This window comes from Procambarus clarkii, chromosome 25, assembly GCF_040958095.1.
Source record: "Procambarus clarkii isolate CNS0578487 chromosome 25, FALCON_Pclarkii_2.0, whole genome shotgun sequence".
NCBI classification, from domain to species: Eukaryota; Metazoa; Arthropoda; class Malacostraca; order Decapoda; family Cambaridae; genus Procambarus; species Procambarus clarkii.
The window spans coordinates 12,677,929-12,702,453 of record NC_091174.1 but is presented as its reverse complement, the minus strand read 5'-3'; the positions used below and the strand labels follow the sequence as shown (position 1 = coordinate 12,702,453).

The 24,525-nt window shown below is 41.0% G+C and overlaps 1 protein-coding gene across 3 annotated transcripts in view; it reads left to right on the top strand.

Annotated features, from left to right (window-relative positions):
- Positions 1-24,525, top strand: part of LOC123756488 (WD repeat-containing protein 26) — an 85,487-nt gene that overhangs the window by 44,242 nt on the left and 16,720 nt on the right. For 2 of the 3 annotated variants that reach the window (XM_045739686.2, XM_045739687.2), the window contains exons 9-10: positions 5,388-5,584; positions 9,451-9,659. In XM_045739686.2, the coding sequence (XP_045595642.1) occupies positions 5,388-5,584; positions 9,451-9,659 (406 nt within the window). Of the gene's footprint in view, positions 1-5,387; positions 5,585-9,450; positions 9,660-18,683; positions 18,841-24,525 lie in introns of all 3 variants that reach the window. The other variant, XM_045739689.2, reaches the window with a different exon arrangement.

Below are 24,525 nucleotides of genomic sequence, written 5' to 3'. Positions count from 1 at the left end.
AACTCCAGAGGTTAGCTAGCTAGTCCATGAGGTTGAGACTTGATAAAGCACCTAAACTATTGTGATCATCTCAAAGCTCTCAAAATGTACTCTCTAGAAAGGAGACGAGAGAGGTACCAAATAATACATACTGTACATGGAAGGTACTGGAAAGCCAGGTCCCAAATTTGCACAGTAAAATAACAACATACTGGAGTGACAGATATGGAAGGAAATGTAGAATAGAGCCAGTGAAGAGTAGGTGCAATAGGCACAATCAGAGAACACTATATGGACTTCAGAGGTCCACGATTGCTCAATATCCTCCCAGGAGTTATAAGAAATACTAGTATAGCAGGAACAAAAGTGGAAATTTTCAAGAAAAAACCTGGACAGTTTTAAGCAAGAAGTGTAGGACCAACCGGGCTATAGTTGATATATGGCCCTGTGGGTCACTTCAAGCAAGAGCCTGTTGGACCAAGCTCTCAGAAGTCAAGCCTGGCCCTGGGCCAGACTTGGGGAGTAGAAGAAATCCCAGGTACAGTGTTGTCCGATGCCCACCTCCAATCCATCTCAGCTCTGTAGAAAATAACAATTGTGTTATCCATTTAAACAGAGTTCAGACTTTTCTTTCCTGGTGCTGATTGTTGTGGGCCACCAGCTTTTCATAATTATATTTTCTGACTGTCAGCCAAATTCTTGGTGTTGTCTGGTTACTCTTGAGTTAGGTCACTTCCCTGGTAGTGCCTTGGAATTTTGTCCTGGACCATTCGGAGCAGACCTTTGTTTACATGTGTTCAGAGTTCATTTGTGCCTGCTCCATCACAGTTTAGCATGTTTGCTTGAGGTAACAAAATTTCACACGAAGCAATAAAGTGACTTGTGTAACGTATGTTTACGTGTACTGTACGTATTTGGTTGATAAGACACAGAGTAGTGGTTTTTTATATTTATTTAGTAAAGTCTTTGTTACAGGAGTCAGTTTGTTTGCAATGTAGTTGTGTTGTAGTAGTCGAGACGAAGCCTGGAGCAGGGCAGAGAGCCAAATAAGGCTAGGGGTGGAGAGCTTGGATTTTTTTCAGAGGTGTGTGTGTGTGTGTATGTGTGTGTGTGTGTGTGTGTAAGTGTAAGTGTAATTACCCAAGTGTAATTACAGGATGAGAACTACGCTCGCTCGTGGTGTCCAGTCTTCCCAGCACTCTGTCATATAACGCTTTGAAACTACTGACGGTCTTGGCCCAGACCACCTTCTCGCATTACTTGTTCCAACCATCTACCACTCTGTTTGCGAAAGTGAATTTTCTTATATTTCTTTGATATCTGTGTTTCGCTAGTTTAAATCTATGCCCTCTTGTTCTTAAAGTTCCAGGTCTCGGGAAATCTTCCTTATCGATTTTATCAATTCCTGTTACTATTTTGTATGTAGTGATCATATCACCTCTTTTTCTTCTGTCTTCTAGTTTTGGCATATTTAATGCCTCTAATCTCTCCTCGTAGCTCTTGCCCTTCAGTTCTGGGAGCCACTTAGTATCATGTCTTTGCACCTTTCCCAGTTTGTTGATGTGCTTCTTAAGATATGGGCACCACACAACTGCTGCATATTCTAGCTTTGGCCTAACAAAAGTCGTGAACAATTTCTTTAGTATATCGCCATCCATGTATTTAAAAGCAATTCTGAAGTTAGAAAGCGTGGCATAGGCTCCTTGCACAATATTCTTTGTGGTCCTCAGGTGATAGTTTTCTATCTAGAACCACCCCTAGATATTTTTCTTTATCAGAATTCTTTAGAGATTTCTCACATAATATATAGGTTGTGTGGGGTCTATGTTCTCCTATTCCACATTCCATAACATAGCATTTATTAACATTAAATTCCATTTGCCAAGTGGTGCTCCATATACTTATTTTGTCCAGGTCTTCTTGAAGGGCATGACAATCATCTAAGTTTCTTATCCTTCCTATTATCTTAGCATCATCAGCAAACATGTTCATATAATTCTGTATACCAACTGGTAGATCATTTATGTAGACAATAAACATCACTGGTGCAAGAACTGAACCCTGTGGTACTCCACTTGTAACATTTCTCCAGTCCGATACATTGCCTCTGATCACTGCCCTCATTTTTCTATCAGTCGGAAAATTTTTCATCCATGTTAGAAGCTTACCTGTTACCCCTCCAATATTTTCCAGTTTCCTGAACAACCTCTTATATGGAACTCTGTCGAAAGCCTTTTTTAGGTCCAGATAGATGCAGTCAACCCAACCCTCTCTTTCCTGTAATATCTCTGTTGCTCGATCATAGAAACTGAGTAAATTCGATACACAGGATCTTCCAGATCGAAAACCATACCGTCTTTCTAATATAATATCATTTCTCTCCAGGTGTTATACCCATTTAGTTTTAATTATTTTTTCCAATATTTTGACTATTACACTTGTCAATGATACAGGTCTATAATTAAGGGGGTCTTCCCTGCTTCCACTTTTGTAGATTGGAACTATGTTAGCCTTTTTCCACACATCAGCTACAACTCCTGTAAACAGGGATGCCTGAAAATCAGTTGAAGTGGAATGCTGAGCTCGGGTGCACATTCTCTCAGAACCCATGGTGAAACTCCATCTGGACCAACTGCTTTGTTCTTATTTAGCTCCTTGAGCATTTTTTCCACTTCATCTCTAGACACCTCTATGTTGTTCTCTGAAATTCTTATTGTGTCTGGTTCCCTGAAGTTTTCATTTTGTACAAGCACACTTTGGAACTTTTCATTTAATGTTTCACACATTTCCTTTTCATTTTCTGTGAATCTATTTCCCATTTTCAACCTCTGAATATTATCCTTTACCTGCAATTTGTTTTTTATGAATTTATAGAATAGACCTAGTTCTGTTTTACATTTGTCTGCCACCCCTTTTTCAAAATTTCTTTCTGCCTCTCTCCTCACTGCCGTGTAGTTGTTTCTCGCATCTTTGTATCACTGGTATGTTTGGGGGTTTGGCCTCTTCCTGTATTGATTCCATTTTTGTGTCTTTTGGTCTCTGGCCCTCTCGCAATTTCTGTTGAACTAATCCTGTTTCCTAGTTCTGCATCTGTTTTGGTATAAATTTTTTGTGCCTTTATCATATATTTCACAAAACTTGACATACATCTCATTCACTTCCTTGCCTAGCAACAAGTCTGTCCAATTATACTCACTAAAAAATTTTCTAATAAATTTTAAAAATTAAAAAATAAAAAGGTGTACAGGTTCCTGAGCCTATTGGGCTCTATCATATCTACACTTGAAACTGTGTATGGAGTCAGTCTCCACCACATCACTTCCTAAACTTACTTCCTTCCTAAAGTGTGTGTGTGTATGTGTATGTTTAGCTTGGTGCTCTGAATGCAGGAGTCGTCGAGGAGCTCGAGTGTGGGACGAGAGCGTGGAAGCTCAATGCAGCTAATTAGTGGACCAAGTAGAATTTACAAACCCATCTAATTTTCTGGGGGGAGCCCCTTCGGCTCCCTGGAGCTATCTGGTCTAATATGAATGTATTAGACCGTGGCATCAGTCGGAGCGAATGAAGTTTTTCCTACCGGGGACCTCGAGCCAGAACCTTTCCCCTCAGAGGTAAGAGGAGCAGCGGCCAATAGAAACTCCATGTGGTTGGAAGCATTCTATGTCTGCCATCGACCGGGTCAGGCTCCTAGAAAGGAAGGAAAACTAGTATGACGTCACAGCCATCACCGAACCGCTGTCTGCGCAGCTCCCCCCTTCCTGGGAGGGGAAAAGGGGAGCTCCAGACCCCCTGTGCTGGCTATCCACTCCCAGTTCAGAGGCTGGATGTCAAAAACAGCTTTACTGCTGACCGGAGGGAGGGAGGGTTGCCAGGGAGCCTCTGGGTTTTACCCACAAAATGGGGTTTCATTACATTCAACACTGGTTTTCTTGGGGGAGCCCCTTTGGCCCCCCGGAGCTACTTAACCAAAAATAAAAGGCGGGACTTACCCAGGAGGCAGTCGCCACTCACTCCTCAACTCGAAGTCGAGACAACTCGCTACAACCACCTACCCAATGTGACACAAGACCATCGAGGGCCAGGAACATTAACTAGGTAGCGAGTGGCCAGAACCCTGTTCAATCTCCAAAAACCCTGTGCCCGAATGTCACCCCAAGACATATTACGAAAGACGGCAGCCAACGCAGCAAACTTGCGAACGTCATGGGCACGAGGATAGCCCGCAGGCTAGCTGGACCGAATAACCTTGTGGACGACCTGGGAGACTCGAATCCTGGAACAGGGAAGAAGGAAAACCGGGTCAACCCAAAGTGTGTCCCTGGCCACCGAGGCCGTGGCACACAGGTAACAGGGTAGAGCCGCAAACGGACACAGCACATGATGCACCCCCAGCCAAACCAACCAAGCATCAACAACCCATGGACCCCTCTGGAAAGCAGCAGTCTTATTCTTCGCCAGAAAAGGAGGAGATGGCTGCAAACGAGCAAACCTACCACCAGGACCAAAGGGGCAAAAACTCCTGTGCTGGAGGAGAGCATGAAGCTCCCCTCAACCCAATCCCCAGAGGCCAATGCCAACAGGAAAAGAGCCTTCGAAAAATCTTGAATTGAAGGGGCCACAACAAACCGAGGCGAAGAGAGAAAAAAGAGCAACCAGTCCAACAACCAGGCAACCAGAAACCCAGAGGCTCCCTGGCAAGCCTGCCTCCCTCTGGTCACTGGTTTTTCGCATTGTTTGATGATTGGCTTCCAAACTGTAGTGCTAGGTAGCCGGCGCGGGGAGGGCTGCACTGACGAGCGGTGCAGTAGTAGTGTGTGAAGTTTGCTTGTTAGCTCATTTCCTTGGGATTGGAGGGAGTTCTACCTCTTTTCAGTTTTTAGTTGTAATTTGCTTACCATCTAGGATTTTTGTTATGTCTACCTTTTTGGGTGCTTAACCCCAGTCGATGGCAGATAAGGAAAACCCCCAACCTCAGGGTTTTTTTTTTCCAGGGTCATTGCTCCCTGCAATCTCTGAGAGACAGGTTCTGTCCCGTGGTCCCCAGTAAGTCGAACTCTTTAGACTAATTACCTGGTCCAATATATCAGACATTAGCTCGATAGCTCTGGGGGGAGCCTCCTGGACTTGCCCAGAAAATGGCGTTTCATTACATTCAACGGCATGTAATTTTTTTTTTTTTTTTCTCCACTAAGGGGATGTCAGCTACTAAGGGAGTTCCAGTTCCATTAAGGGGTTGTCCAGCTGCACAACCCAGAGGTTCAGTGGATAAAATTATTAATCTTGAGATATGTAATATGGTGGAGGAAGGAAATACATTCCTTGATTGCACTCATTCGATCCATTCAGTAAGTTTTTAATTACATTTTGCTGTACATTTATATTGGTTATAAGATACTATTTTCCTACAGGATTCACGGAAGTTTGTTTGTGGTGGAATGCGAGGACAGTTTTACCAGTGCGATTTAGAAGGTCACATACTTGATTCCTGGGAAGGGGTTAGAGTACAATGCCTCGCCATACAAAATGATGGAAAGACAGTTCTTGCATCTGATACACATCATCGCATTAGAGGGTACCACTTTGATGAGGTGCAAGACCATAATATGTAAGTACAGTACAGTAATAATAATAATTTGAGGTTACAGTATTTATTAGAGATTAAGTTTATTATCAAAATATTACTGGTAATAATTAAACTTTGACGATAATAAAATGTTTTTTTTTTCTGGGGGTTCCCAGAATTTATGCACTTGCACTCCAGGTACCCGTACCATCTCTTCAGGCATGTGACTATCGCGTGGTCTACTGGAAGCAGGGGACCACAGTCCTGCCTCCTCATAGAGATGAATGAGCAGTGGCTGTTATAAAACTACCTCGCATTAAAGGATAGCCCTGCTAAAATATCAACATGGGTCACAAAAGCTCAAAACCTCGTGTAGATGACATCCTAAATACACACATTCAAGGTAAAGCAAAAAAACACAGTAATGCAATGTAAAATGGCAGAAAAAGTTGTACAACTGCGAGAAACTTTATTATACTCTACACTATTTTTGGGGGTGGCCTGCTCTGTGGCTCTCAAGCATTTCCTTCCCACAGTGCCTCACATGAGGAACCAAGCCTCAGTGACTAACAGATTTCCAATGAAACACTGACTCATTTTTGACAAAGAAGGATAAACCATACATCAACAGAGAGCATAAAGTTCAAACTAATGACTTCTTATAAAGACGGGTTATTCTGAAGGGAACATTACGTTTGGAAAGGCACCATAGAAGGATCTGAATTTGAATTTTTCTGGACATGAATGGGCAAATGCAAAGTACAGTACCTTCCACCTTAAGACAAATGCTCTCCAACTTGAGAACTTGCCTCTAGGCTTAGTTAAATGGTTTCCAAGGCGACACTTCAACATCTTCGAAGCCCTAAACCCATCATCTGACAGGTTCTGAACCCTACTCTAAACCAGACCCCAAAGCCTGAGTTAGAGAGGAAGACCATCCACTTTGAGGGGACTGAAAAAGGCCCTTATCCACCAGAAATAGAAGAGGGCTAGAGATAGTAATAGGGCCAACAACAATGATTGAGGACTAAAGGTTAACTGTTCAGTAACCTGCTGAGAACCTGGGTCACCTATGGCATCAGCAACAGTCTCAAGAGAAGAAATGACCTTGGTACAAGGGTTCAAAAACCCAAGATGCCATTTCTGCATCTAAAACAAGCACATGATTAGAAGCACATGACTACAGAAACAACAGCCTAGAGTCTATGGGGCTGATAGTATATGGCTGAGACCTGAGAATGTGCAGCTGTCTAATAATTAGGAAAATAACCATGAATGACAACTGTAGCGAGATAAAGACCGAGACACACAAGGTGACCTGAAAACATGCTCGTTCGAGCATATAAAACATGAAATCTATTATGTGGGCATTAAATCAAGCAGAAAAGCCAAACACATTTCTCAAGGAGTCCAGTTTCAGGAGACATTGGGTGAAATAGTGAACACACCAAACGACGGAGAGTTGCTGGGCCTTGGTTGACTTATGCTGCTAACTGATGGTGGGAGTATGGCATTGAACCTTGATTACCAGTGCATAAGCTCTGGGAAGCCACTGGATGGGGAGGAAAAGCTACCCCAGAAATATTAAATTTATGTAATATTACTAACTATTATTATTACTATTATTATTATTATAATATTAAGATTTTGCAAAGTTTATGTACTGTACTGTATTTAATAATTTGTTTAATTTTACTTTATTAATAATCTTAAGCTGGAAAATGATTTGTGAATTGCTCGGATTTCCCCCCATCACACGTGGGGGGGACTCCGTGGGGGGAGGACATCATATGTATACTGTACTGGCATTATGAAGTGTATGGGTTTGATTTGGAGTGAATATTGAAAGAATTCTTGACTCCTGAGATTCAGATTCAACATTCACATAATTAAAAACCATGCAATATGCAGTAAAATCTTAGACATAAATGTTTTACATGGACATTCTGCTATGTTAACAAAATTTAGTGCTCTCAATTAATAGTATAGTAATATAAATCCAAAGCATTATTCTGGACAACACCTTAATTAAGTTTGTCATTTGAAATGTAGACATTTTTATTTTTAGCAGGGTTTATTACTGGTTGATATTCCAGCAGTGTTTAAATACTGACTTCCATTTATGGTGTTCTGCAGTTGTTTACCTGGCAGCTGTGGTAGATACTGAAGATGTATTTAAGCTATTTCCCTTGTGTTAAGCAATATTCCCACCAATTTCGTCATAAAAACTAGCTAGTATATAAATGTGCAGCAAAATGAAAAAGAAATGCCTTCCTGTCTCACTCGTTAAGCATTAGCAAGTCCAGACCCATGAATTAGTTGCTTTTAAATGCTGTTATGGTTTTTGTACTAAAAGTGGACTGTCTTAGCAGTCTTGCTGAAACAAGAGACTTTTCTGTCTCGGGCAGAAAAGTTTTGCATTTCTATAACTGCAAAGCAGCCGCCACTTTGCATTATCATTTTCCTACTTTCATGGTTTGCAGTATGATACTTATTTAGGATGTCCTAGAGTTGGCCCTTGGTTGATTAGGGATCTGGATTTGTAAGAGTTGGTGAATTTTACCTGGTCTAAATTTGCTGCTCCTCCTTTTTCCCTGTTGGTGTGGTGCACTCAGCATCTGGTCCCCCCCATAGCAGCAATTGTTTGCCTTGTTTTCCTCAAGGTAACTAATTTCCTTATAAATAGTTGCTTATTTTAAGGAGTTTGTACTTTCTGGTAAAGGCTCCATTCACCGTGTACAGAATGCCAGATTATGATTCTGACTTTCGGTAGGCTCGGGTGGATTTCAGAGGCCTGGTACATTTCCCCAAGGCTTGGCAGCCCCAGTGTTATTGTTTGGGAGGGAGCTACCGAGAAAACCCTCGCAGAAATTATGAAGTTTGTGTCGGTAAATGTTGCCAAATTTGAATGCCTTCAATTTACATAGGTGGGGAAATTAAATATTTAAAATGCATGTTAATACTGTACTTAACTAGTGTGTACAGTAATAGTATGGTGCCTATACCTGAAGGAAATTCTCAAGAAATTCTCAATTACTTCCAGAGCTAAGACACAGCCTGAGGGATGGCCTGAAGGTGTTGTATATACATAAATTAAAACAAATAAGAATATGTGATTCCCACATTTAAATTTGTAAAGAAATATGAGAGGACTGATCAGAAGGAAAGAATTTGTGAAACCTAATACAGAAGAAGCCACAGCTTCTAAATAAAAACAAGAAACAATTATAGTGAAGGAAAAATACTTCACAGATTTTTAGATGGGGTCAATGATCTTCAAAAGTTGGAAGCATGTGCTAAAGTTACTTGGAAATACAAGTATAATAAAAACTATGATAAAATATGTAAAGTTGATGGGGTACCATAGCTCTAATGTAATTATAAATATATAATTAATAGGTCAAGATTGTTGCATTAGATATACATGCACATAACTTAAAACTTTAGTGGAGGGTGGGGACAAGTGCTTGATCCCACTGCAATATAGGTAAATATGGAAATATACCAGCATACAAAGCTGGTATACAAAGCTTGGGTGGAACAAAGTGGGGCACAGGTGGAAACTTAGTATCCAAATGAGCTACAGGGATGTTGGAAAGAACTTTTTCAGTAACAGAGTAATTAACAAACGGAATGCATTAGGTAGTGAAGTGATGTAAGCAGACTCCATACAGTTTCAAATGTAGAGATGATAAGTAGTAGTAGTTTACCCAGTAGGCTCAGGAATCTGTACACCAGTTGATTGGCAGTTGAGAGGCGGGACCAGAGAGAGAAAGCTCAACCCCCGCAAGACAACAGGGTGAGTACTAGGCGAGTACATGCAAAGCTATACATATATGTATAGATACAGTTTTCACATTTCAGCCATTACATATTTTAATGTTTTCATAAAATCTTTCCCATTTCAGCATTCAGGAAGACCACAGCATAATGTCCTTCACTCTTGATAATACAGGCAACTATGCCCTACTTAATGTGGCCAATCAGGGAGTTCACTTGTGGGATCTACGCAATAGAACTTTAGTCCGTAAATTTAGAGGTCTTACACAAGGTCACTACACGATACACTCGTGCTTTGGAGGAGATAATCAAGACTTTGTAGCATCAGGAAGTGAAGGTTAGTGTCTGTTTCAACTTTAAGATGAATTTTTAAATAAGTATATACTCCCTAAATATTATAAACACTTCTGTGCTATACAGTATATTTATTTATTTATGCTACCTGTGACATTGTACATCTTAGGTTCTGCATAAGCATTTAATTAGTGTTCATGGATATTTTCTCTCTATTTTTAATCATATTTTCCTCATAAATTTATAGTTATTAAACCTAAGCAAAACAAAATTCATTATTTGTCTCAGTTGTCTAATCAATAGCAGCTCTGGTTAGAATTTATCTTGGTGCAGCTCTTTCATTACATACTCCAACATCCAATATGTTATTTTCACATGTATTTCTGCACCATGTCTTGCCTTACTCTTCCACCTTTTTTGCACCCTCATCAAATAGTAAATTTACTGACATCTAACCATGTACCATTTTAACTTGTGTGATTAATCTTTAATCATCCTCATTCTGTAAAAAAATTAACATGTTTATCTTCCATTTTTTTCAAATAAACATGAAAACTAAACAAATTTCCTAATATCTACTTAAAAATTTGTTTAACTTCCTTCATTGTTTAGCTCAATATATCCAAATAATCTCAACAAATGTCCGGAAAATTTGCTGGGTAGTGCATAGTGCATGAGATTAATTCTATCTTGCAGAGCTTCTTGATCATGGAGATTACAGTCTTTCTTGGATATTATTATTATTTCCTTTATTTTGCACTTAGCTGAATGCTTTGCACTTTATAGACTGTGTTAGTGGGCATGTGACTAGCTTATGTTTCACCTGCTGGTGTGTGTGCTGGGGCCTTACATTTCAGTTCCTATGTGTGCTGGGGGGGCCTTGCATTTCAGCTCCCATGTGTGCTGGGGGAGGCCTTGCATTTCAGCCGAGAACATGCCTGGGTTGTGTGACTGTATACTTCATGTTGTGGCAGCTTTCACTCTCCCTCTTTCTCATTGGGGGATTCAGTATCTGTTTTGCCATAATGCTTCCATTTCACTGGCTCGCCTGCCCCTCTATGTGAAGATACAAGTATTCGGTGTCCCTTGAAATGCTTTGCATAATAGTGGCTTTATTAGTATGTGTAACTCCTGTCCCTACAATTGTACATTACTCTTATGTCCTTTGTACACACACTATTTTGAATAAGCATTGATTGATTGATTGATATCATACAGGGCTTATTTCTGTTGTACATATTATCAGCTAGGTTATGGGTTCCTCATCTGATTCCATACTTGATACTGCAGTTTGCAATTATTTTCAGGATATACTTTGATGTTTTTGACTCCAATGGCAATCCTTGTTGGCAATTGCCAGGCCTCCTTCAGGGCCTAGTAATTACTCGGTGGGTCTACGGCATGTCTTCTTTTATTTTGACCTTGAGTCTGCACTTGCTACATGGGAGTTTAAGGTGCTAATTGGTCCTCCAATTGCCCATCAGCCATCCTCTGCCTGGCTGCCTTTTGGGTCTATGACACCTATGACCTTCTAAACATTTTGTGTTCATTCTCTCTTGGCCTCACTTTTCTAGAGGCTTACCAGACAGCATCTCTTTTTATGAGTATGTTTTTCCGTTTTAAGAGTTTGACGTGGTGGTCGTTTAGATGCCCCAGGGTTGGTACCATTGTGTTTTGGAGTTGGGTGTTTTTTCCTCTGCCTAGAACATAGTATATTCTGCCTAGGAACATACTGTGTTCCTAGTATTATAGAACACTAAGATCATTCTGAGAAAATACCCACTAGAAAAGTGTAGTGAGACAACAGAGAGCAGCAATGCAAAAGAAGCCAAAGCAGAAAAATAATACTCATTAGTTTGGTTACTCTACAACTTGTTCTACCTCTCCACCACCAGGCGGCAGCACCCAGAGCTGCTGGCTCAGCCAGTGCAGTTACTCAATTATTCTCCTGGTGCTGTGGGGTTTACATATATGCCTATTGTCACTTTCTGCCTCTACATTGTCGCCTGTTGGATTTCGATTCCACCCTAGTGCCTGCAATAGGTGTTTGCTAGATATCTATATAGGTAGAGTACCAAATCTACACAGTAAAATAACAACGTACTGGAGTGAATGATATGGAAGAAAATGCATAATAGAACCAGTGAAGAGCAGGGGTGCCATAGGCACAATCAGAAAACACTGTATAAACATCAGAAGTCCACGGTTGTTTAACACCCTCCCAGCAAGCATAAGAAATATTACCGGAACAACCATTGACATCTTTAAGAGGAAACTAGATTGTTTCCTGCAAGGAGTACCGGACCAACCGGGCTGTGGTGGGTATGTGGGCCTGCGGGTCACTGCAAGCAACATCCTGGTGGACCAAACTCTCACAAGTCGAGCCTGGCCTCGGGCCGGGCTTGGGGAGTAGAACAACTCCCAGAACCCCATCAACCAGGTATCAACCAGGCTAAGTGTGTGCCCAGCAATACAATTTACAGGAATTGTTTGTTGTGATTTCTGGGTGTATGACTTGATTGGTGTGCAGTTTTCTTTGCTACTGTCTTTCTCCTTTTCTGGCATTGTTGAGTTGACTGGCTTACATTGGTTATGTTTGTTTCTAGGGTTACCGTGATTGGGGTTTTGTTTTCTGTGGTCCTGGGCTTGGTTGTGTTGGTTCTTCTGCTGGGTCCTTCTGTTTGCCTGGCGAGTTGGTTTCCTTCTGGCCATTATTGATTGGATGTTTGCAGCTTTGCTCACTGGATTTTTTTTAGGTTTTCCTGGCTTCTGACCACCTCCACTTCTGGTGTGTTCTTTGTTTTTTTGTGGTGAGATAACAGAGAGCCACCATGGAGCCTCCCCCAAAAAACAGTGTTGAATGAGATACCATTTTCTGGGTGAGCCCCGGTGACTCCCTGAAGCCATCTCTCTGAGATGGCTCCCAACCACTAGATTGCATCGGCTCTGGATTTCTGTTTGGCCTACCGGGGACCAGAGCCAGAATCTGGCCCCGCCTCTCTAAGGCACAGTAGGTGACACTCCGCCACCTCACTGAGGTTAAGCAACCAGAAAGTCAGGAACCAATAGAGCCACCTGTCCTCGGGCTAGTATTATGCCATGCTTTCTGTATGTCACAAGTCATACAGAGTAGTTAAGCTAACCTAACCCATTGTGTATCCCTGGACCCATGATCTTTGCCATGAAGCAGCCTTGACATACTTTTTCTTGAACGTGAAATAATTCATGTCGGGGCCCAGGGCTGCTCCAATTTTGAACTGTGAGCTGGCTGCCCATTCTTTGCCCGTTATTCTATGCTCTTAGCACCACTGTGTAACTCTGGAATGCTTATCTCATCCCTACAATCTGCCATCATGTCATGCAACTAGGTCATTGATTATCTTGGTTCAGTTCCCTGCCTGTATTATAAGTATTTTTTTGCTTTGTGTTGTCATATACTTGAGACAGTGTCCTGGAGGAAACTTATGTCTTCTAGCATAGACCCCATGGTGAACCTTTGGGGAGGGGAGGAAGCTAAGATGAGCTAATGAGGAGGCGTTCCCAGAAGTATGGTGTTGAATGTAATGAAACGACCTTTTCTGAATGGTCCACAGTAACTCCCAGTACCTGCCTTCTTCACTGTGTCAGTCTTTTTCAGCTTAGGGTCAAAAGTGTGGGGTCAACTTCACCAGAACCCAAAATGTGTCAGGGGTGCCACCTGGTGGTGGATGGTGACATATTAGGTGGGTAATCATCAATAGCTAGTGGTTTGCTGGTTTTGTAGTTTTGTATAAATTATTAATTTCCACATTTTTGGGAGAGTATTAGTATTCTTTGACAATAGCCTTATTGTGGGCAGTATTGCCTTAGTGGTGAGTTGATGTATAATCCTCTTGTGCTCCTTGACCCTATGAGGTGATAGGTTCAATTTAGCAATAGTACTTGCAGCAGGTAGTTAAATATTATCATAGGAGCCTGGCATGATGAATGTGACCCTACAATATTGGTGTCATTAGCTGAATCTTCTTAAGTCCATCTAGAGAGAGACATTTTGTACATTTGCTGTCAAATTTTTGCATGTGGACTACCCTTTACCGAGTCTTAAAATTTAATAATAGATTTTATAATTTAATATAAATCTTGTAAACATATTCTTACTTGTTATAAGTTGGTGCCAGTTTCCAGCCAGTCTGTTGTGAACTGCAATACAGGGCCCATGGGAACATGTCACGAGAAATGATAGTTGCCTTTCAACTTCCTGTGAAATAATTCCCATTAATTATGTATTTAAGTTGTTATTAATGCAGCTAAGCCATTGGCAGTTGCATTAACTAGCTAAAATTGCTAGTAACATAGCTTAACTAATTTTAAGTCGTTCCAACGAACAAATACTCTAGGTATTTAGATAGTAATGAGCTATTTAATATAATTTTATAGTATATATATATTTTCTACAGTTATTCTAAAATTGTAGGGATTTACTTTTATAAAGAAAATGTGTTATTGTACTGACTTGGGTATGGGCTCTTAAGTATAACCATTGTTCCATTTTGTTTATTTAAAATTATGTAGCTATATTAACATATCTGGATCCAAATAATATAGTTAACTACAAAATGTATTATATACAAACTGTTTTTTTTTTTTTTTTTTTATACTATGCTAATAGTGGACCAGTGAACGTAGCACAAGTTTGTGCTTATTGCCAACACAACAAAGCTCCAAGAAAGTACTCTTAGCCACGTAACGAAAGTTTGTGAGCACGTTGTGTATATGTGCCTTAGACGAGGCTGCTTTGTTAACTGGTGTGTTTGCTGGGTGCTTCTGTAGCATTACAAGGTGAGGTTCTCATTTGTTTTTTAGAGAAAACAAAGTATACTTTACATTCCTATTTTATTTTTCAGTTACTTGTATATCTAACTAAACTAACACCCTTTTTGGTGTTGATTCAGTATGATCTTACTTTAAAAAAATAAAATATAAAGTGTTTACTATAAATATTTTAAATGAACTCTTGTTATCTTGAGTCCAAAACGTATGTGATGTCATGCTTTGCTGAATCGACGTTTCTCTTTGTTGCTGGAAGACAAGAGCCTTGTGGCCTTTGTTCCTGTCTGATTCAAGAGCCACATGGTCTGATACCAGTGGTCTATGGATGGCTTTTATAGTTTAATAATCGTTTTTAAATTTACCTCGTCTGTGGAGTTATTCCACATTTGCCAATCTTGGTTTTTCCTTGAATATCTTTTACTCTCATCATACTAATTTTTCTTGCTTTCTTGCCATTCCCCCCCCCCCCTTACTTTAACATAATCTACTCATATTCCTTTAACTTCAACATACTACCAAGTACTTCCTATCAATCTCTTTGCCAGTTTCTACAATACTGCATATTTTCATGACCAGATATTGCATGTGTTTCCCTTTATATGATTTATATTAATTTGTATATTTTTGGGGCTTTGTTTCAAGGCCAATAGGCCTTGTTTTGCTTATACTGGTCAACTCATTTATTGTTAACTTGCAAACTTGATTCTTTGTTTGTAAATCACTGCAGATTACCAACACGTACTTACTGGCCAGGATTCTCTTTCACCAAATTTCCATTATGGCATTCAACTAGGTGGTCATGTTACTGATTTTATAATTTGTTAGCAGCCCTTCAATTTGTGTGGCAGTTATTATCCTGTAAAGTTTGTGTAAAGCAAAAATCGTGCAAATCAAATATATACCTTTGGTATTTATGAGTAATAGGGTTTTATTCCATAGAACACTGAAAGTTTGTTATTGTTGACTCAATAAAACACACATTTGAGCTTTAAATTTTAATGCTTCGTCCACTTTCCAGCCTCAAATGCTGGACACAAAGATGTCCAGATTGCATGGATTTGTGCAATTTTGAAATTGCGTATCTGTATACAGTACAACCTCGATTCAACGTATTGTATGGGACCAACCCCAGTGCATGGAGCGTTGGATTCGTTGCAAGAGGTGACCTTCAGGAGGCATTTGCGTCTTTTTTTTTCTTGTACACAATAAAAATGCGTTATCATATTACATACTGTATCTATATATTACTACTCTACTAAAAAATACTGTATTACGTTAGTTATTTACCTTATTGTTGGAGTCGTGTCCATCTTAAAGTTTCGTGGAGTTGTGAATGCTGTACAGTAAATACGTACTGTAGTGTATTATGCCATTAGCACTGTGTTGATTAAGTAGTTCTGCTGTATGTTGAGTACTACAATACAGTTTATGAAAACTATTTTACACTAAAATTTCTGTACTGCAACCTTAATTTGGACACTAACACTATGTACTAAAATTTAACACTTATTCTAACTATACACTCCACAGGATGTTCTTAGAGGTTTGCATCAGCTTTGCTGGTGCTTGCTGCTGCTGTGTTTGCTTCAGCTGCTTCTGAGCTGGTGCTGGCTGCTGTTGTACCAGTGCTGGGTACAGCTGTATTCGTGCTGGGGTATAGCTATGCTCGTGCTGGGTACAGCTGTGCACGTGCTGAATACTGCTGTGCTCGTGCTGGGTACTGCTGTGCTCGTGCTGGGTACTGCTGTGCTCGTGCTGGGTACGGCTGTGCTCGTGCTGGGTACGGCTGTGCTCGTGCTGGGTACGGCTGTGCTCGTGCTGGGTACGGCTGTGCTCGTGCTGGGTACGGCTGTGCTCGTGCTGGGTACGGCTGTGCTCGTGCTGGGTACGGCTGTGCTCGTGCTGGGTACGGCTGTGCTCGTGCTGGGTACGGCTGTGCTCGTACTGGTTGATTTTCTGCTACAGTTCTTGCAAAATATTGCTTCATTTTTGGCATTAATCAGGCACTATTAGTAAGCCCCTGAGACACTTTGTTGTATAACAATACAGTTGTAATAAAAAAATGGTAAATTCCACGATTATTCTTCCACTGGCAGATAAATACTTCAGTCACAGACAAAGCTAAAGGCACTGGATGCCTACTGTATGAACGCAAACTAGATCTATACGTACACCCTATAGTAGGCTGGTGTTTAAGCCAGATCCAGTAACATAAATTTCTCTCAAATATTAGATTTACATCAAATTATATATTTTTGTGTTATATATTTAGTTTAGTAACATTATTATGATAATAAGAGCTGTAAAAAATACTTATTTTAGAACCGATTTATTAATTTTATTATTTCGAAGCTGTAGGTCACTGATCTGTGGCGACAAAATCGAACAAAACACGCATGGTGTTGTGTGCACACGGATTAGACCCGTCCACTCACGCTGGAGTTGTGCCACCACTAACATGAATATTTTCTCAAATAGCAGATACCTATCATATTACAGTATATTTTTGGTTTCATTTAGTTTAGTTTAATTAGGATAATAAAGAATTATTAAAACACCCGTTTTAGAAATCATTTATTTATCTGAAACGTTCAAAGTCATGGGTCACTGAACTATGACACAGACGAGAGTGAATGAAACCTCACTGTAAAGTGACGTTTACTGTACAGTATTCCCTTATCTGTCCATCCTCGCCCATCTTGTTTTATTACAGAAAATGTATACTGTATAAGACTATTTAAACACATTAGCTAGCTATTCATGCTTTAGCCTATAATTTAATTTACAAAGATACGTGTGCCACAAATCAGTGAACGAAAATCATTGAAACTCAGTCGTTCACTTGTGTGGCCCACTGTGGCTGGTGTTTGGTTAATATGCGTCACTTGTTGTGTGGACCATTCTGGCTGGAGTTTGGTTTATATAGTTCACTTGTTGTGTGGTCCAGTTGTGTGATCCAACTTGTCTTATGAAGAAATTATTAATTGTAATATGTTATAGAATGAGACAGTTTTCCACCACTCTGTGAACTCTGTCCCAGCATCGTAAGCTTGTGGACCACTTGTTTGGACCACTTGTGTGATTGAACATGTTATATGAGCGAATTATTAATTGTAATCTGTGATAGAATGGGAAAGTTTTCCACTAGTCTGTGAACTCTTGTCTCAACATCGTAAGCAAATTCGAACATCCCCCGCTTCGGCGAACCATTGTTCGTCGAACCCAGTGAGTAAATCCCACCTGAAAATGGTGCGAACTACCCGGAGATTCGTTGAATTGGGGTGCGTTGAATCGAGGTTGTACTGTATAATCCAAAAAGTTTAGAAAACGGGTAGTTTCGTCTGTGTTAGAGGCAGAGTCTCGGACAAAAATGCAGTAAATCAAAGAATCAATTGATAATACTACTACTGCATAATTTGTCTATATCTTTGTATCATAGAAGTTCATAATGCACTTAGAATATTTGTATAAAATTTTTTACCCTTGCATCACTGAATATTAATAGTTCATCAATATTGTGCATATCAAGGGTTACCCTTACTGTGGGGCCTTCTTAGCCTGAACAACAATTGTATTAAAGTCTTTATGGTCCTTAAAGAATTTGTCACTGAGAAGCCTTGAAAATCCAGGTCAGGGTTTGGATTATAAAGGTACAATACAGTAGTTACGATAAATTTTACCGACTCGCAGACAAATGCTGTCATATTATAGACAAAATTTTATTTTTATCATACATTATTTTTATTAGTTTTGTATTGATTATATATTCTTTGTGTGTAAAAATTCATAATCTCGTATTTTATCACTTAAGGATAATGTCCAGAATTGTAGAGAGAAATGGAAAAACTATGATAGACTGGAAACCTTAATTTTTTGAAGAAGTCTTGTCCCAGTTAGTCCAAAATATTGGCTAAACCTCTCATCCGATTTTTCACTATGTACCAGGTATACCTGCATATATATATTTTTTAATGAAATATGCGTTTGTGATGCATGGGTTTCTTTCCTTACACATATTCATCAATGTGAGGCCATTGTAATTTATTTGTACCTTTAACACTATGCATACCTATTATATCATCATCTAGATGTGTTCTGTAATTCAAATTTCCCACTGTAATCGGACGGTTTCACTTTAGTATCTCGGTATTCTCTCTGATTCTGGAAAATATCCTTTTAATTCTTTCTCCTATCATCACATGGTGCATATGCAATCATGAGTCACCTTCCTCTTTGCAAACTTGAATTTCACACACAGGCACCTTGAAATCTCAAAATCTCAACTCACATCCTGAATCGAACCAAATCATAACAATGGAATCCACAAGTCCCCTCCTCAGTCTTCTGCTGCTCTGTTTTCATCAACATTTAACTCGCAGCATTGTCTCGTGGATGATTTTCTTAAAACCCAAAAGGTATTGATTTTCAGTATAAATTTTAGTAATAGTAATTTTACTGCCAACTAGGCCTTAATTTTGAGTAATACATGTTATACAGATATACACGTTCCTTTCACAAATAATATTACACAAGGTGATGGAGCGGAATGTATGCACAGAATTTTGGTTAAAATTACACCTGCTGTACATTTAGAATAACAGAACTAATAGTAAGTATATATTCATTATAGCATGAGTTTCAAATTTAATAAGACCAAATGAAAGCAATATGGAAGGATTTATACTAAATCTTTAAAGACTGAATAACTGTATTTGTAAATATTTAATAAGTAACAAAAATATATTTTTCCTAGAAGAATTGTGCAAGTTTTGTTACATTTCTATTTGTGAACACATTTATGATCTTATAGAAAAAATATTAGAAAGAAAGAATTGCAAATAGAGCCCAAGTAAATGAACGGCACAAGTTACATGTACAGTATACAAATTTATGCTTTGCCTTAGCACAGCATAAAATGAATGGAGTATATTATTTTTTAATATCTTTTCATACTTATTCCTACCAAATATAGTATATTTTGTTAAGATTGGAGTTTTTATTAAATTTATGATTTAACTGAAAGAATGCTACATTATACCAGCCTAAAAGGCACCAATTATAAAATAAAAACACTGAATGTAGTATTTTAAGTTATACCATGATAAACTGATAGTAAAAACAAAAGATACATATAAAAATTATTTGGACAAGTTTAATCACTGTGCTGCGCCGTGTTTATTGTGAAATTTCCCATGTGAGCATGAAATAAAGTGTTCACAAAAAATTCTTTCTTCATAAAATGATAAATTCCCTTCCCTGAACATGTCTGTGTAAAAATAAATACCAAATTTTACTTACGTTGGCTGTGGGAACATGGACAAGGTGCGCTGTGACGTCATCAGGGGCTGGTCGCCCGTGCGTGACACGCCTAGACATGGCCGCGCGGGCCATTCAAGCACTGGGTTTTTCCACAAATATATTTTAGTACCTGTAGGTGGTATGTAGCCAAGCTTGTAAAATGTAAGGTAGTCTTGAATAGATTACAGGAAAAGATCAATTTGTAAGGTAGTCATGAAAAGATCACTTTGTAAGGTCCTACACAGGAAGAGATACAGATTTGGGGTGATGTTCTGACGAACACCCGGGGTCACCTTCGTGAGCCATTCATCCTTTCTTCTTCCCTGTCTCTTCTGAATTCCGGTGAGCCCACACATTTTTTACTTTTGGACTCGCACCCTTTCCTGTCTTGATCTTTCTCTTTGCTCGTCTTCTCCCCTCCCCCTCTCCTTCCCTAGGTGGCAGTTTGCTAAGGCAGACTGGAACCTTTTACCCTCAGTGCTGCTGCTCTCTGACCTCTCCCTTCTGCCTCTCCCTCGCTCTCTCCTCCTTTTTCATGACCGTCTTCAACGCTGCCCTCCGCTCTATTCCTCGCTCTTCCTCTCGGGGCCCAAGGAATAGAAAACCTGGGCCCTGGTGGAATACAAACTGTACTCGGGCTGTAAGCGTGCAGCGTGGAAGAGACACCGCCGCCGGCAGACGGCCGATTTTTTCTTTTATTTCGGAAGGCGAGTGCGGTGGCCCGTAGGGGCCATCTGTATGGCTAAACGTAATTGTTGGGCATCTTATGTCTCCACCATTACTTCCGAACCTCCTCTGCCGCAGATCTGGAAAAGTATCCGCAAGATAGCAGGCAAGTTCGTTCCCGATGTCTCACCGGTCCTTCACCTCCGTGGTACTCTTGTGGAGGACCCGTTGCAGGTCGGTACCAAACTGGGTTCCCACTTTTCTTCTGTTAGCTCTGATTTTCATCTTCCCCAATCTTTCCTTCTTCATAAACCTCCCCTTGAATCTTGTCCTTTGGATTTCTGTACTCATCTTCGCCTTCCCTATAACGATCCCTTCTCTCTCTGAACTTCAGTCTACCCTGGCCCTCTGCGGTTCTACGGCGGCGGGCTCTGATGGCATTCATTATGAGATGCTTCGCCATCTCCCTTCGTGCATGTCTCAGTATTTACTGAGTCTGTATAATCGGATCTGGGAGTCGCCGTCAGTCCCTGAGGACTGGCTCGATGCCGTTGTCCTCCCTGTTCGCAAACCAGGGTCTCTGGGAACATCCCCTAAGGACTTAAGCCCTATTGCCCTCACAAGTTGTGTCTGGAAACTCTTTCAACGTATGGTTAACATTCGTCTGATGTGGTTCTTGGAACACCATCACCACCTCTCCCCTTCTCAATTTGGTTTTGCAAGTGCCGCAGCACAACATATGTCCTGGTGAACTTGGAGGTCTATATTCGTACTGCTTTTGCTGTGAAGACTGTTGTTGCTGTCCTTTTTGACCTGGAAAAGGCTTATGACACCACTTAGCGATATCATATTCTATCCCAGCTTCATTCTTTTGGCCTTCATGGTCATCTCCCTCTTTCTCAGCAGCTTCCTCTCGTCGTTCCTTTCGGGTGAGGCTTGGTGCTGCTCTCTGCCTCTTTTCAGCAATACGAAGATGTGAACCAGGGTAGTGTTCTGAGTACTATTTTTCTGGTCAATGGTCTTTCTTCTCTCTTCCTTCAGGCGTCTTCTCTGCTCTCTATGTCGATGATCTTACCCTTTGCTGTCAGGGTGATGATTCGCCTCTCCTTCAACGCCGGCTTCAACTTAAGATTGATGCCGTGTCGTCTTGGGCCACCGATCATGGCTTCAAGTTCTCTACTACTAAGACTTGTGCCATGAATTTTACTCGGAAACGGGTCATTCTTCGTCCCTCTTTGTCACTTTATGGTCATCCCCTTGAGTACAAAGATTCCGCAAAGCGTTTGGGGTTATTCTTTGACACTCGCTCGTCTTGATCTCCCCATATCTCTTGCGTCCGTGTTGAGTGCTCTAAGGCCCTTACCCTCCTTCGGGTCTTGTCCCATACTTCTTGGGGGAGCAGATTGGCGCGCACTCCTCGCTTTACATTCCTCTCTCGTCCTGTCTAAGCTCGATTATGGTTGCCCTGCTTACTCGTCTGCATCTCCTTCTACTCTTCACCATCTTGATGCTTTGCACCATACTGGGTTGCGCCTCAGTTCTGGTGCCTTTTGTTTGACTCCCATCCTCAGCTTGTATGTTGACACTGGCTTCCTATCTCCCCGGGACCGCCGTGATCGCTACTGTCTTCGCTATCTTTCGCGGTCCTTGCAACATCCCTCCTCTCGCCTCTGTCGTGCTTTAACTTTTGCCCCTCCTGCGGTTCCTGTTCCTCTTCACCACCTCCCTCTTTCTTTCCGGTTATCTCGCTTACAGGCTTCTCTTTCCGTTCATATTTCTAAAATTTCTCCTCGTGTTGTTCCTTCTTTGCCCCCGTGGAGAGTCCCTCTTCGGCAGTTTTGTACATCCTTGACCTGCATCACTATAGCTTTTACCCCTCCTACGGTTCTAAAACGTCTTTTCCTTGAGCACTTTTCTTATCACTCCCGCTCCGTTTCCGTCTTCACCGATGGGTCTAAGTCTGCGAACGGTGTTGGCTACTGTTGTTTTTCCTGATTGGACTTGTGTGTCGCTTACATCCGGAGGCTAGCGTCTTCTTAGCGGAGCTTTATGCTATTCTCTATGCTCTTCGTCTCCTGCTTTCTCGTTGGCAATCTTCCTTTGTAGTTGTTGTTGATTCTCGTAGTGCCCTCATGGCTCTCGGGGTCCTTTAATCCGGTTCATCCAGTGGTTGTCGAGATCCAGCATTTGCTGTTTCTTGTTCACAGTAAATTTAAGTTTTGTTGGGTTCCCAGCCATATTGGTGTCTCTTTAAATGAGCGTGCGGATGTTGCTGCCAGGGAAGCTGTCCGCTATTGTCCCATCTCTCGTAAAGGTATTCCTTATTCCGACTTTTACCTGGTTATCCATTTCTCCATCCTTACCTGGTGGTAGGCTTGTTGGTCGTCTGTTACTGGTAACAAACTACGTACTCTTAAAAGTTGTCTGTCCTCGTGGCTGTCCTCCTACCACCGTAACCAGCGATGGGAAACAGCTCTGGCAAAGTTGCGTATTGGCCATACTCGCTTAATTCATGGTCACTTGATGGAGCGCCGCCCTGCTCCTTATTGTCCTAATTGCATTGTCCCTCTTACAGTCGTGCATATCCTTGTTGAATGTCCTGACTTCCGGGACAAGCGTTTGTCTTGTTTTCCGACCGTCCCCCGCGGTCGCTTGTCTCTTGATAGTCTTCTTGGTGACTCGGATACTTTTGATATCGTACGCCTTGTGTTTCTGTTCTCGTATTGGCATCCTTGGTGATATTTAGCGCCCTCTGATTATCCCGCACATTTGATGGTGCTACATAGCCTTCCCAGTTTGGTGCCTTCTTTTGATAATTACTTCCTTACTTTCTCTACGTCATTGTTCTTCAGGTGGTGTTCTCCTTTCGTTCTTTTCTTTTTCTTGATCAGAATCTCGTGCCAAATACTGTCGCCTCATATCATGCAGTGCAGGGAGAGCCACTGTAGCTTGCATTTGTGGCTGATGCTACTTCAGTTCTGTTTCTCAAGCAGTCTTGTGCATTGTTTCACCTCCAGCCTGCTCATGCACTGCTTGAACCAATTGGGTGACTGGACAGTGTTACTATGTTTTTACTGCTCGGTTTATGGTGTTCCCTTCAGTCCATGATTGTTTTAATATTTTTTGTTCTCTTTTCTGGTACTTTAGTTGGGTGGGAGTGCTTTATGCTCTCTTCCAGATTTAGGGGTTTTGTTTTTTTGGCCCTGGTGGGCAGCTTATTAGTTTCCTGTTGCTCTTTCTTTTCTGTAGATGAATGAGATGGTTGGCTTTCAATGGAATATTTTGGACATTGATGGGTGTATAATGTGCTGTGTCCGGTGGCAGCTCTCTGCAACTACCTTTGTGCAACTGGTTCTGCCTTGTGGGATGATCCTATTACCTTGGTCCCCTATTCCAAGGCTTATCTCTTTCAGATCGTCTGCAGTGTTCTTACATCTAGCCAACCTGGGGTCTACCCTCACATCCATGATGCAGTCTGTCTTCCTAAGATTTCCCAACATAAAGAAACTTTCATACTAAAGTGCCATTATCCTAACCTATCAGAGGACCCAAAACAGAAAACGGGACAGTCTGTCTTTCATGAGCCGCTACTACTTTCTAGTTTAATGATATTTAGTCTTGGGTTAAGTATACTTCAAAATGCGATGTTCTATTAGGACAGGTTGCGTGATAATAAAAAAATTGCTGCTATATCGGCTGTCTTTGCCATTATGTCTTAGGTCGATAGTCAGGCACAGGGATTTTCGAGTTGAAAAAGAGCTCTGGCCGCCTGCTATATTGTTAATGTTCCTAAGGCCCTGTGCCTTGTGTGGCCCTGAGTCACATCTCTTGGCTGGATGCATCATCTTTATCTTGATTCTGTGGCACTTCCTCTTCCCTGGTAAGTGCCCATTTGTTTTCCTTTTTCTTGGGTAGTTAGCTTCATGGCACAAGGGGGGTAGGGGGTTCTATTCACCCCCATTCCCAGAAAGCCAACATTAAATGTGCTAAAATGCCTATTTCTGGGTAAGCCCCAGTGGCTCCCTGATTCCCTCCCTCCCAGGTTGTCCAGGAAAAGGGAAATTGGTGTTGGCTACATCTGCCTAAAACTGAGGGTGGAGATACTGGCTGATCGTGAACTACCTCTTCCGTGCCCC